This window comes from Crocuta crocuta, unplaced genomic scaffold (assembly GCF_008692635.1).
Source record: "Crocuta crocuta isolate KB4526 unplaced genomic scaffold, BGI_CrCroc_1.0 scaffold3, whole genome shotgun sequence".
Classification (NCBI taxonomy): Eukaryota; Metazoa; Chordata; class Mammalia; order Carnivora; family Hyaenidae; genus Crocuta; species Crocuta crocuta.
The window spans coordinates 11,202,434-11,217,175 of NW_027529934.1; the positions used below are offsets into that span (position 1 = coordinate 11,202,434).

Sequence of the window (14,742 nt, forward strand, 5' to 3'; positions counted from 1 at the left end):
GATGCAGAATCTGAAACAGGCTCCAGGCTCTGAGCTAGCTGTTAGCACAGAGCCTGATGCGGGGCTCAAACCCACGAGCCGTGAGATAATGACCTGAGCCCAAGTCAGACGCTCAACCAACTGAGCCACCCAGGCGCCCCAAGGCTTTACTATTTTTATACAATTTAATTCTTGGTAATCTGTTGCCCTATAGTGATAAAAATGTGTAGTTAATCAGATCACTGTTTTGCATGCTACTACTCATTAGAAACCTATGCACTGATTTTTGTTTTTCACTAGCTTTATTTCTGATCTATTCTTGAAAACTGCTATTTTTCTTCATGATACTTCAGAAAATGTACAAGATTACTGGGATCAAAAGGCTAGACCTGCTTATTTCTAGTTGTGTGACTTAAAAACTTTGCGATCTAGGCCTCAGTTTTGTTTTCGTTTTTGTTTCTTCATCTATAAGATGGAGATAATCATACCTGTATCAAAGAATTGTTGCCAGGATTGTATTTTGAAATCCTAAGCTAACTAACCAAATAAAGAAATCTGTTGCCAAGATTGCATTTTGAAATCCTAAGCTAACTAACCAAATAAAGAAATAAAAACTAAAAAGAGCCTGATGCTCACATTTAAGACCACATATGCAAGTTTGTACCCTATTCAGCTTCAACGTTGAAAATTTGTTGCTGAGAGAGGGCTTGTCACAAATATATATATACCACATCTTTATCCATTCATCCGTTGATGGACATTTGGGCTCTTTCCATACTTTGGCTATTGCCAATAGGGCTGCTATAAACATTGGGGTGCATGTGACCCTTTGAAACAGCACACATGTATTCCTTGGATAAATACCTAGTAGTGCCATTACTGGGTTGTAGGGTAGTTCTATGTTTAATTTTTTGAGGAACCTCTGTACTGTTTTCCAGAGTGGCTGCACTAGTTTGCATTCCCACCAGCAGTGCAAAAGAGATCCTCTTTCTCTGCGTCCTCACCATCTGTTGTTGCCTTGAGTTGTTATTGTTAGCCTTTTTGACAAGTGTGAGGTGGTATCTCATTGTAGTTTTGATTTGTATTTCCCTGAAAATGAGTGATGTTGAGCATTTTTTTATGTGTCACTTGGTCATCTGGATGTCTTCTTTGGGGAGAAGTGTCTATTCATGTCTTTTGCCCATTTCTTCACTGGATTATTTGTTTCTTGGGTATTGAGTTTGTTAAGTTCTTTATAGATTTTGGATACTAACCCTTTCTCTGATATGTATATGGTCTTACTTTTACATATTGATCATTACATTGGATATAAAATATACAAACTAAGAGAGTATCTTCAAGAACACAGGGGTCTTACATAAAACATAATTATTGAGCTAGAATCAGTCTGGTTAGGTGTTTAAGAGGTACAGGAGCTCTTTCAAATATCTGTTTCCTATCTATAAAATAAAGGAGCTGTATTAGACGGTCTTAAAAGTCCTTTGACATATAAACTGATATAAATCATTAGAGAAACATTTTTACATTACAATTTTCAATATATAATTAATGATTCCCTAGTGGTTTGAAATAGCTTTTATGTTAGTAAAAATTTACTGATTCAATGATTCTCATGTTGTTCTAGTTCTGTCCCATTTGCCATTAAAACAGAAGATTATTTCCAATCTCATGAGAACATTTCTCATGGTTAGACAATTAAAGAGTTTTTTTTTCTTATATGTGGCAACATGGAGACCAGAAATCTCACTAATGGTGATTCTGTAGCCTGCAGTGATTTTCATTTATGCATATGTTGGTCAAATCTGTATTTTGTAACAGAATGGATTGCATCTGTTTTCTATTTGATTTTTTTATAAGTGGGTAAAAAAGTAACTTTTCAGAAGTCTGTACTGTATCTTTCACAAGTAACATAATGATACATAGTAATCCCTTTTTGAAAGCCTCATAAATGTTGATGAATTGCAAACAGTACTGAGTAAACTCAAAAGCTCTTATATTCCATACCATTTGAACCCACTTGCCTTATGAAAATGCAACTAAATTAGAAAGTTTTCCGTTTTCATAAGAATGCCTAGGACTTAGTGATTTATATGCATACATAATAGACAATGGATAGATTACCAGTGATATATCATAACCTCTCTGCATTGTGTTTGAAGGAAAGATGTATTTGAGGAGCCATCCAGAGGTAAATATTCATTTAAAGAAGGTTGAATCAAGAATTTCTCTTCCATTTCTGTTGCATTTCATTGTTAAACATGAGGTGGGGTCCACTTCATGTTTGCTAATTCTTTTTCTTCTTTTCGACTGAGAATTATTTATAAACACAGTAAGTCTCTTACCACTAAAACAAATGTTCTGTTCATTTATCCATTTTTTCTTGTCCTTTGCCCTCTTGCGTCTCCTCACTGGACGTTATCCTCAAAGTTATTTGTTATTAGTCACATTTCTCAATTGCTTTCTCAGACAATAAGCCAGTATTTCTGTTCTTTGAATTAGACAGCCATGTCCTATGTATAAGAAATAAAAATGTCAACACTCAGCTTATTAAAATGTGTTTTATTTGTGGTCAAATATTAGCTACAACCAGTCTGATTTCTATAGCCATCTGGACAGATTTATTGAGCAGATGATCCTTACATTTCTATTCAAGTATGATCACTGAAAACCCATTTTTCAGATATGGTATCTCCTTCTTTAGACAGTTATGTGGATATATACTTCATTTTGTAAATAAAATCCAGGTGCCTTATAAGGTTAAAATTTGAGGAAATATGTAATTTCATTTTGGGGTAATTAACTATAGTGGATTTGGTTTTTCTGTTCAATTTGTCTATGACACCATTGCAAGGTTTTTGGGTTTTCTTGTAAAATAACATTTTTACTGTGTTAGTCCTCTGCTTAAAGCCTTTCAGTAATTTTTCACTGGGGTGTTTAGGATAAAATCCAAATGGCCTAGTCTGACTAGATGATCATGCATAGTCTGCCCTTGACACAGCTTCCAACCTCACCTTCTGCTTCCCCTTTTTCTGAAAACTTAATTAAAGCAAAGTGGCTTCACTCGTGTTCCCAACATATTTGGAGTACTTCTGTCTTCATGTATTTTCTCAGGTCCTTTCTTCTGCCTGGAATTACTTTGTCTCTCTTTTTTCATTTACAGAAATATTATCTGACTTTCATGAATGGATTTTTTCCCTTCACGTATGAAGCCGCTGGTGAAATATTCCTTGAGGGGAAGAGAAGGGAATTGAGATATAGCAGCAAGGAAACATTTGTCTGTTATGTGGCAACTACCTTGATGGGCACTTTACATATATTATTTCAGCAAGGGTTCTGTTTCATAAATTACCATAACGTTTTGTAACATTTTGTATTTAAGACATCATTATTATCCTCATTACGACCAACTTCGTGGACATTAGTGCATTTCCCACCTTTATCATGTGTACAGCATGCCACTTGGTTTTGGATGTGCAAACATGAAAGAGATGTGGGCAGTTCTTGACCCTGGAGAAAAGACCGGAAGATTCATTAAAATTAAACAATGTATAAAGCACGCAAAAAATTTAGTAAACACTAGTTCAGAGAGGAAGAGGGTTACTAAATATTGACTAAAATACTTAGAACCTGGACGAGTAGCTTGAACCAGAAACATGTGTCTTATAAATGAACATAATTGCCTAACCGTTGTTACTTATGGGATGTATTAGCTACTTTCCTCATCCTTGCAGACAAAAATCAAGGGATAGTTTTTATAGAGGATGTAGTTATTGCATAGTACTTGATGTTGGACTGATTTGTGACTGCTGGTATTGTAGTTAAAAAGAAGTTTTTTATTTATTTCAAACAGGCTGTAGCTTAATATTCAGCTCTGTTTAGTAATTTATGCATAATTACAAGGGAAATTATTCATGATAGGCTATATTCTTGAAAGATACATGAACCAGAGGAAAATCAGAGGTAGATTAAAGGTTATCATGATTTAGAATTAATTGTAGTAAGTTCAACTAAGCAGTTCCTGTCCAGACCTGCACTATTTGTTTAAGGAGAACTTGTATTTGCTGCTGCAGAACACTTCTGAGAACTGGAAGTCCTTCTTGTTTACAGTGAAGCATGAACACCTTTTTATAACCTAATTTCTTAATATTTTCCCAAAGACAGTGTTTGCAAACTACACTAATTTGTTCTAATCTGAAATATTTTTCTATTTTTCAAAAAATACAGTGGTTAATTTCTTCCATTATTTTTGGTACTTATTTATTTCAACATAAAAAATGAATATTTTGCTGGCATTGCAATTATTTTTCAACATTTGATATACTGCAATGTGTATTACAATATTCCATATATAATTACAATATACCATATTCCGGTAATTCATAGACCCAATATATTGAAATTGGATTAGATAATTTGCCAATTGTCTTTTAAAAATTAGATCTTAAAGGAAATCCAGAAAGAGAGAATGGAGGGAAAAGGCACTCACAATATTGGCAATACTGTGTTTTTTATAGGTTCTTTTTATTTCTCTTGAAAAATATAAAGCTGTCTATAATATCTCTGCTTATTTCACTTTACTGGCTTTTGGACACCATAATCTCATTTTTAATCTATTATTCCAAATAGAAAACTTGAAATTTGAGACTGGATTAAACTAGTATTTTATTCTGATGCTATTACAATAACTGGGTGTAGGAAAAGCTTTCTCTTCACTGTGACGGAACGAAACCCCATTCTAGTACAGGAAGTTTCTGATTCATGCGATCAACCAAAGAGAAATGCTGTATCTGGAAGTCATGTATGTATAAAACTCAATGTGTTTCTGACATCACTGACACTTCTTCTTTTCTTTTATAGGTGTTAAAATGGGTAGAGGAAGCAGTACAGTCTTCTAAAGTTCACCTGTTATCAACAGATCATTTGGAGCAAGCTGTAAACACTTGGAAAATTCCTTTTGATCCCAGCCTAAAAGAGGTTACTGTGTCTCTGAGTGGCCCTTCTCCAGGGATTGAAATTCGCAATCCTTTAGGTGAGATATATCATACATCATATAATAAAATATGAAAACCATGAAAGGTAAAAGGTTTTGGACCTTTATTTATGTCAAGTTAATGCTAGCTTTATGAATAAATTCAGTAAATTCAAAAGTGACTATGAAAGATTTATTTAAAGAATAAAACTTTTTAGTCATAAGTATTGAATTAACATGAGATTCCAAAAACTGAAACTCCTAATAATTTACACAGATCAGATTTAGCAACTTAATTGTAGCTAAACTACTCAAAAGAAAAATTATTCAAATTGAGCCTGAAACTATATTTTCCTAACTTATGTATGAGGAAATATTTCACAGTAACATATTCTGTAAAATTCAGTATTTTATGTTATTTTTAATGAATCACATGAAACACTTCCATTTAAAACAACTGCCTAATTTTTTTACCATATTGTCTTCTGGATAAGGCTTAATTTTATAGAAGACAGTTAAAAACCAAATTCGTATTCTTATTAGGATAATGGTTTTAATTTATTTTGCTTCCTCAATTATATGTCATAGCCCTAAGAATTGGCCTGATTCTGTGGCTAGTTGAATATTATAATAAGACTTACTTTGTAAAGGAATCTAATAAAGATAGAAACCTCATTTTCCCTACTATTTGCATTTAGATTTTTTTTAACCTATTGATGTTTGCAACATATTATCATTTCCATTGTGGCTACTAAAGCTTTTTTTTTTTAATTTTTAATTTTTTAAACCTTTTTGTTTATTATTAAGAGACAGAGAGAGACAGAGCATGAGCACGGGAGGGGCAGAGAGCGCGGGAGACACAGAACCTGAGAGAGGCTCCAGGCTCTGAGCTGTCAGCACAGAGCCCAACATGGGGCTCAAACTCACAGAGTGTGAGATCATGGCCTGAGGTAAAGTCGGGCATTTAACCGACGGAGCCACCCAGGCGCCCCAGTGTGTTGCTTTCCTTAAACCTATTTGTGAGTATTTGTACCTGGAAGAGAGTAACTAGCTTACTTATTCAATTTTAGTCTTAGGAAATAACTAATGCCTGAAAGAAAACAGTATAGGAAATCGTCCTCAAAGACCATTCATACTACCAATCAAAGAGGAAGTTTACAAAACAAGCAAGACCTATTTTTCAAGACTCCTCCAGGTTTAGCCGAATACATGAATTTGTCTTGTGAGGTCTCATTCCATTCTAACTTTTCATGGTACCCAGGAAAGATTTATAGTCTTCACTACCTGGGTAATTAAAAATATCCATATCCACTGTATTATGTTTCTACTACTTTAAAAAAGTAATTGACATTTTAAAAGTTATTTATAGTAATTGTAAAGCCTCTGATGCAAACATAGATTCTTATAATTGATTTGTTTATATAGCTGCAGAAGGAGTCCATAGGAAAGAGTGCCCAACTAAGCTATGGCTTAATTCCAACTTTGCTTTTCTTCTTCTCTAGGTCCCAACTATTAGATACTTTCGATAAATCTCAAGTCATAGGAGATGGTATCATGCTGCTTTATTCTACCGCCTCCTTTAAATAGGACAGTAAAAGCCTTCTCCTGTGTTTCATGGAGCACAGGCTAACGTTTTGGATTTTGTGCACAAATGTGCCCAAGGCTCTCATGTTAGTAATACCATGAGTGATCTCCAAAAAGACATTTATTCTGGTTTACTGTTCTTGCCACCTATTAAATCTAAATGTCTCTAGTAACTGCACATAACTTCTCAGTGGCCATAATAATTGTTATCTAGGCTGGCTTTGGAAATGTGATTGCAGTCTGCCAGTTGTTATTTTTGTTTTAAGACCAAATCCTCATAGCAAATGGGGAATCTGCTCCTTCAGTTTCAATGTCCAGAAACCCTAAAATTAACCATGTTTAGATATAAATAATGTTCTGAGCTATAGGCACAAATGTCCCTCGGGTAATTTATCCTGGAAATGTACACAGCTAATACACATAGCTGAAAGAAAGCTTATGCTTGTTACCTTTATGTCTGCCTTTCAGGGAAGCTGATAAAAAAAGGATTTGGCCTGAATGAGCTATTAAATATCCATAACTCTGCCAAGGTGGTGAATGTTAAAGAGCCAGAGGCTGGAATGTGGACAGTGAAGGTATGGTTATTTTACAAAGCTTATTTATTTTGTTTTAATGTTGGCAGTTTAGAAAGTGTATACAATGTTTATACCTTTTCTTGCAATACAAGAATGCTTTTACTAAAAAACAGTATGCATAATACATTTGTAAAGGTGTCTTGATCACGTGAATTTGGTAGTGTTAAATTTTGATGACCATGAAAGGCAGACTTAAATTTGTCAGATAGTTTTCTGATAATCAAACCTGTAGATTGACTTTTTTTATCCATCTTCTTTCCCCCAAACAATCAGAGATGGAGCTGGTTGAGAACAATGGTTAGGGGCCTAGGCTCTAGTATGGGGGTGCCTGGGTGGGAATCTCTATGCTGCCACTTAAAAGCTTCATTTCCTCGGGCTGTAAAGTTCTCTGTGCCTTGCTTTCCTCCTCCTAATGTCGGGATAAAAATAATATTCTTTTATTTCATAGAATGGTGCTAAGAATAAAATTAATATGATACAAATGAAATACTTAGCATAGTTCCTGTTACAAAATAAGCACTCAGGTTGTGTTGGCTATTGTTATTTGGATGGATCTACATTCCCTGTTTACTTGAACCTAATATGGTATTTGGATCCTAGAATTACATTATGTAATATATGTTCACTCTGAGCATTGCATTATGCTAATACAGAGGAGAGAATACACTCCCCGAACTCTGGAGAGAGTAAATGGAAATCCAGTTCTGCTGTAGATTATATGTGTGATGCATTGTAGTGGATGTTCTGAGCCACTTGTCCATGTTTCTCAGGCTTTTCAATGTGCCCTGGCCCAATTTCAACTCTAGTATCTGCATTTCTGTGCCTAAGAGGTTTTTTTTTTTTCCAGAACAGAAGAAGGCTGTTCTGCCAGAGAATTAAACCCCTCAGGAGCAGCTTTCAGTCTCTGGCAGGAATAAACTCCAGTTGTCCATATGGGAGCGGGATTAAAAGCATGCCCTTATGGGGCTACATTCCTTTTCCTGTATCACTCCCCTCTTCCTATGAGCATCCTTTGTACCTCCCAAATAAACAACTTGCTCTAGAATCCTTCTGGGATAACTCAAATGAAGATACCCCTTGCATCATTTACTCTTGCTATCTCAGCTTCCCTACATGAAAAAAAAAAAAAAAAAAAGGAATTCATGGGCTCTTGATTGAAATGTGAGAGCTGCTGTATGTGCATGGAGGTGTTCATACCCCAGGCATTTGAGGTGCCATTTTTGCATGCCAGTTTTTGTTCTTGTTTGCTTTTTCCTTTTAAAAAGAATATCTGTATTAACTTTCCCAGCTTAAAGAATGAAAGCTTCCACTGTAACTCTATTCAAGCCCTAGAATATCATATCTTTAGTCTCAGAACTCTCAGTCTTATAGGGAAAGTAGAAACTGCCCTATGGATTTTTATTTGGAGGTAGAAAATATGGGATAAGGGTTTGGGTGAAAAGGCAATGTGAAATGTAACGGCCCCATCTTCCTGTTTTATTCACCCCCTTCCATATGCACTTACTAGGTGCTTAGTATTTACTGAGGGCATTCAGTTGTAACGATGCAATGTTATACTACTATATTTTAAACAAATGTAGCCAAATTGGATGTTATAGTTATTTTAACCAACTCCTCCAGTCTATGACTAGGGTTGAGTCTGACCTTCTATTGCCACAGTAGAGAGTATAGGAGGTTTAGTCTCTTTTTTCCTCAAATACTTTAAGTGTGACCTAAGCCAACAATCTTGACTAGCAAGTTCACTGAAGCAATTTCTTCTTGCTTCAGAATGAATAAGCATCCAGTTATTGATTGTGAAATATGTACGAGTGATGACATTTCTTTTGTATTATTGGCAACTAATTGCAAAGTATATGAACTTCTGCAGGTGATTTGGATGGCTACCCATGGTATTTCCTCTAGTAAAACTCTTGCCCAGAAGTAGAGAAATATTGCATGGCTGTTGCTGTATCTTGTGCCTAACACATCTACCCATTCAGTCATGCATTCAATAAACATTTATGGAGTTTTGCCCTTGGCCATGTTCCCTGATACTTAATGGGCACTAAGCACATTTTAATTGATAATTAGAATAGAAAAGCACTGAGGATTACTCTGTGAGTGAGGAGGGAAGCAATAAGGGGATGAGGTGATGGGGACTCTGTTTAGACAAGCCTGTAAGTTCAGACTCCTGTAATTAAGGAAACAATGAAAAGACACAGTATTTATTATCATATTATCCTGAATTTGTATCTAGTTCTCACCAAAAAAGCCTTGGTTCTGATGTCACAGCATTTCTAGAGTACAATTAGTGGTAGCTAAACAAAGGATATGCATTACAATGCAATTTAAAGATAATAACATTATTTTCCTCCTATATGAAATACCAAAATAATATATCAGGTTGATGCAAAAGAAATTGAGCTGAACCCACAGACATAAATATCACTGCTGACTTTGGATCTCCCTTTTCGATGGCTAATGAGTGATAATGTTTCACATGTGCACTTTCTCAAGAGAAATGTCTGCGATTGATAGTATTATGTCTGGTGCTATCTCCCATGCACTCTGCTATCTGGAAAATGTCTGCTCTATCAGTAGAATTCATAATGGCTTTTTGAATATTTCACATAGCAGGTTTCATCCCAAGTATGGAAAACTATCTATTATTTGCCCTTAGCATGGTCTTCCAGGGTCACTCAACTGAGCCTCAACCAATCCTTTTAACTCTTGTCTATCACTTTCACGTACAATCTAATCAAATGTAACTTTGTACTATCTCTCACCCTATCTCCTACCGCATTCTCCTTACCCGTGTTTTCTCTTAAGTTGTTCCTTCTCCTAGAATGCCCTTCCTTTCTTTTTTAAAAATTGTTTAATGTTTTTATTTTAATGTTTTATTTCTGAGAGAGAGAGAGACAGTGTGAGCAGGGGAGGGTCAGAGAGAGAGGGAGACACAGAATCTGAAATAGTCTCCAGGCTCCGAGCTGGCTGTCAGCACAGAGCCCATCGAGGGGCTGGAACCCACAAACCCTGAGATCATGACCTGAGCTGAAGTCAGACGCTTAACTGACTGAGCCACCCGGGCACCTCTAGAATGCCCTTCCTTTCCATCTGACTTCTAACTTTCATGGCAAATGACACTTTCATCAAGCCTTTTCTGACTTTTTTCCATTAAAAGGCTCTCTTTTCCCTCTGGCTTTCTATTGCAACTTTTCTGCACCTCCCTTTTTGATAATTTCCCTTGTATATATTTCTGTACAGATTTTCTCTTCCTATTTTACTCTAGACCAAATTTTGTCAATGGTATGTGCCACAATATCCGTCCAGAAAAGTGTTGCATAAATATTCGTGAATAAAAATGAATGCTTTTATTCTGATAATATCCAAGGAAGCAGGTAGAAGAGTTGATTTAGTTGTGTGCTGGCATGGAACTCTTTAATTTGTGCATGATTTAAAGTGCTGTGAGAGTGGCAATTTCTTTTCTTCCATAGTTTTCCTCTAAAACCTTGGTAATTACTTTTCTCTAACTTCTTAGGACACTGTTACAAAATAGACAATGAGTTTACTCATCTGTATAGTTCACATAAATGACTCAAGTGTTTTAGGCTGCCTCTGATGCAGGTAAAAACACGTTAAAAATAGATGAGTAAAAAGAATGCAAGGTTTTATTAAAAGCACAAGAGAATGTTGCTTTATGTCCCTAAATTTCTATTGTAGAGAGGCTACAAATCCTGGATCTCATTTCTGTGCAATACAAATTTTCCATTCAGTCAGCTATATCTACATATACAATGTTTGAACATAACCACAAAAACTGTCAGGCCAAACTTTGTTCCTTAAGGGGAACTTCCTACGAAGGTATTAAATAATTGTCAGCACCCTTTGGGTTTGGGTGGCACAAGCTGTTTCTCTTAGTCTAGGATTATCAGTGTGATCATGTAATCCAACACATCCCTTGGGGCACGTTTTTCCATTAAGTAAATTTGGATACACTGTCCTTAGATAATCTTCCAAATAGAGAAAGGAGTGTACCCAACCACATGACTATATTGAGGTTCTGAGACTAGTAGGAATATTTTGGTTTTACATAGCTATGCTGGTTGCCAGAGACTACTAATGGATATTCTAAAGATAAAAGTATTTTGGAAACCGTACGTAAGTGGCATAAGCTTGTGTAGGAATCATAATTAAATAAACCTCAAGTCAACGAAGGACCACACAAGAAGATTATTATTCTGGCCTCCAATTATTTTCACCTGGTGACTCTTTTGAATAAGCCTAAAGATGACACCAGGTGTATTATTTAAATGGATTAGGTGTGGCATTAATTCAGATGTTTTGGGTCAATAGAATGCTTTATGGTAGATTTTTCTGGAAAATTTCCCAGTATTTTTAGTCTGCTGGTATCAGATTATCAACCAAATAGAATGTTTCCTTAAAAAAAAAAAAAAAAGATACCTGTACACGTATATGTTTTTGTCTATGTGTACTATATATACATACATATGTACTATATATATATATATACATACATATACACACATATATATATGTATGTATGTATATATATGTATGTATATATGTATAGATATACATATGCATGGTTTGGGTACATTTCTTTCCTTATATCACATTTCTCTAAACATACAATGCCTAATAACATGATAGTACTTAAACCTAGGTGGCATTATATCTTTGTGCCTGGCACAATGCCCAGCCCATAGTAGGTTTTCAATAAATATTTGAAACCACCATATTTCCTTAATTTTTAGAGAACAGTATGTCACTTAAGAACAAATCTTTTGAAAAGAGTTTGCATCTGTTTTAATTCAAGATCCACTACTTCATATCTCTTTGACATTGAAGAAATTACCTAATTTCCCAAGTCTGAAAAAAATGGGGAAAATAATACCTACTTATTGACACATTAATGGTAAAATTAGTCCTACTCTTGAATATGTGTAAATTGAAAATTATCTCTATACTTTCTGTCAATGCAGATACACATGATGGTTTTTCTTACTTTGGGTTGTTTTTTTTTTTTTTTGAGAGAGAGAGTGCACAAGGGGAGGAGGAGGAGAGAGAGAAAGAGAAGGCGGGGAGAGAGGGGGAAGGAGAGAATGTTTAGCAGGCACCATACTCAGCACAGAGCCTGATTCAGAAGCTTGATCTCACAACCGTGAGATCCTGACCTGAGCCGAAATCAAGGGTCGGATGCTTAACTGACTGAGTCACCCAGGTGCCCCAGGCATATTTATTTTTTATAAAATATTGAAACTCTTTAGGAAATAAAATGAAAGCCAGCTCTATCAATCACATTTGATTCAATTTTTAAGAGGGCAGGCTTCACTTTTAGTAGTAGGAGGAATTCTTACTGGCTTAATACAAGAAAGTTAATTCCTTACTAATGTTACATGTTCCTTGGATGTTGACAAGGTGTCCTACTTTACACACTCATGAACCCAAGCTGGTGGTATACCCACCATAATTTAGAACATTCAGCCTCTTCAGTTATTTTAGTGGGAGAAAAGACTGGAGAATGTGCATTCAATTTTTGGAAAAGAAAAAAAAAGGAATTTGGGTCACTCCTGGAATGACACAGATATCTCTGTGAGTGACACACTTTAGCACACTTTAGTTCCTATTATGGCCTCATGGTATACTGGATCTAACTCATAATGGCTCATTGGGAGGAAATTATGCACTTTTTCTTTCCACCTCTGTGTTCAGTAATGTCAACTTGGGAGCTTGAAATCAGCCTTGGTGGTAGAATTTACACCACAGAAATTGGCAAATGCCCATAATTAAGGCTTTTTATTCAGAAAGCAGTTTACCAATATTCTACTCATCAACCTGACCTCTCCTAATGGAAGTGTATTTAGAAATGTAGAATGGCAAATGAATAGTTGGAGGGTATCATTATCTTCTATGCCGTAGTGTCCAAATCAACCCAGAGATGATGTTATCCTAAAATGCTATGCATAGACTTGGGTACTAAAGAAAAAGCAATGAACTTGGAGCAGTTGCCATTTAATGTGCTATCTAAACCTAGGCAAGCAATCATTTCTTTGAACATCGGTTTCTTTATGGTGTTATAAAATCATCTTTGGATGCAATAGGATTATATAAAATAATGTGTGAGCAAACTTAGCATAATGCTTCTGGAAAAATTCATTGAATTCTTGATGAATCTGGCATTTGCTGGTTCTTAAGGAATCTAAGGAAAAGTACCAACATTAGTTAGGCATTAGGGGGGTTTTAGTATGATTTGTTACACCTACATTTACAAAATACTATGATAAATAGGACACAGTTATCACCTTATGGGACTTTCAGTATAAAGATATATTTAATCGGTCTTTATGCTTAAACTAAGAAGTAGATCCTTCTGCAGTAGAACCGACTGGGAAGAGATCAGAGGACAACTGATTTTCCCTGGAGCTCTCCATGGTGCTTGCTCCATGGTATTTTAGCCTGTCCTCCTTCACTCCTCATAGACTCACTTCAATTCAGAAACCTAGACTCTGGTCTACTCTGCTCCTTCTTTTCTCTTACTCCTTTGAGAATCAAGGTTACCTATTTATTATTTTAGGATGCCGGTAGATATCTGGTGTAACTTTTTCTTTGCCTCAACTCAGCTCACACGGTGTATTCCTGACGTAGACCCTTCTACAGCTTGACCAACATGACATTGTAATTCAGAGTGGTAATCAATTCAGAGTCGTTATGAGTTCATGACATTGAATTCAGAGAGGAATTCAGTGTAATTCAGAATAAAGTTCATAATAGATCATTGAGAACTTTAAAAAATTGTATGAATAAATATACTGTGTGAAATACAAATCTCAGAGTTTCTAACCCACACAAACCCTGTTTTAGTGCCTAGAAATTTTCTTGTTTTCATTGGAGCTATTATGCTGCTCCTGTTTCCCTCTTCTTGACTATAGAAGCCATGAGGTTAGAGTGACTTTGTGCATAAATGATACTTCAAGACATTCTATGGTGGAGAGATGCTTCTTGGAGCCAAATTCAAATAACCCACATGATATAAAGACCAAACATAAAAACATTAAGTCAGTAATGTGGTCTTACTAATTTTATTATATATAAAGAAAAATGATACTAATGTTGCTAGAATAATTTGGAGGAGAAAAGAGAAGGAAGGAATATGCAGCTGGACTTTTTCTCTGTTTGATTCAGTTACAGAATTAGCTGCATATTCTTTGTTGCTCCAGGACCTTCACATCATTAGTTCTCCTCCAATCCCACTATGTCCATAATATGTGAGAATCTGGAACCTTCTACCACCATTTCCGGAGTTTGCTGAAAGCTTACTTTATTAGGTCTCCCTGCCTCCTGATTATTTTTGTGTTGATTGTCACCTTCTGTACTTTGATGCAGGACAAAGCTCGGCCTCAACAAAAATATCACAGGAAATCCACTAATAACAAGACTTGTGAGTTTAGTAAATTTAACTGAAGATTTAAGGTTATATCTTGAAGCACCTTATCCCCTTCTGCTCTCTCCTTGGCCCCATTCTTCTTTTCTTCCCATTATGCCTCTACTTCTCTCCTCTGAGTAGTCTTATGAGTTCCGCATTACTCTCCTACTATGTAGATCAGTTCAGCATATTCCAGTGTTTTCCTTGAAACC

At 35.7% G+C, this 14,742-nt stretch overlaps 1 protein-coding gene across 1 annotated transcript in view; it reads left to right on the forward strand.

The window, feature by feature from the left end:
• HMCN1 (hemicentin 1) overlaps nt 1–14,742 on the forward strand; it is a 442,670-nt gene that overhangs the window by 155,691 nt on the left and 272,237 nt on the right. Inside the window, exons 5-6 of the mRNA XM_077763274.1 lie at nt 4,837–5,008; nt 7,001–7,107. Of these exons, the coding sequence (XP_077619400.1) occupies nt 4,837–5,008; nt 7,001–7,107 (279 nt within the window). The remainder of the gene's footprint in view (nt 1–4,836; nt 5,009–7,000; nt 7,108–14,742) is intronic.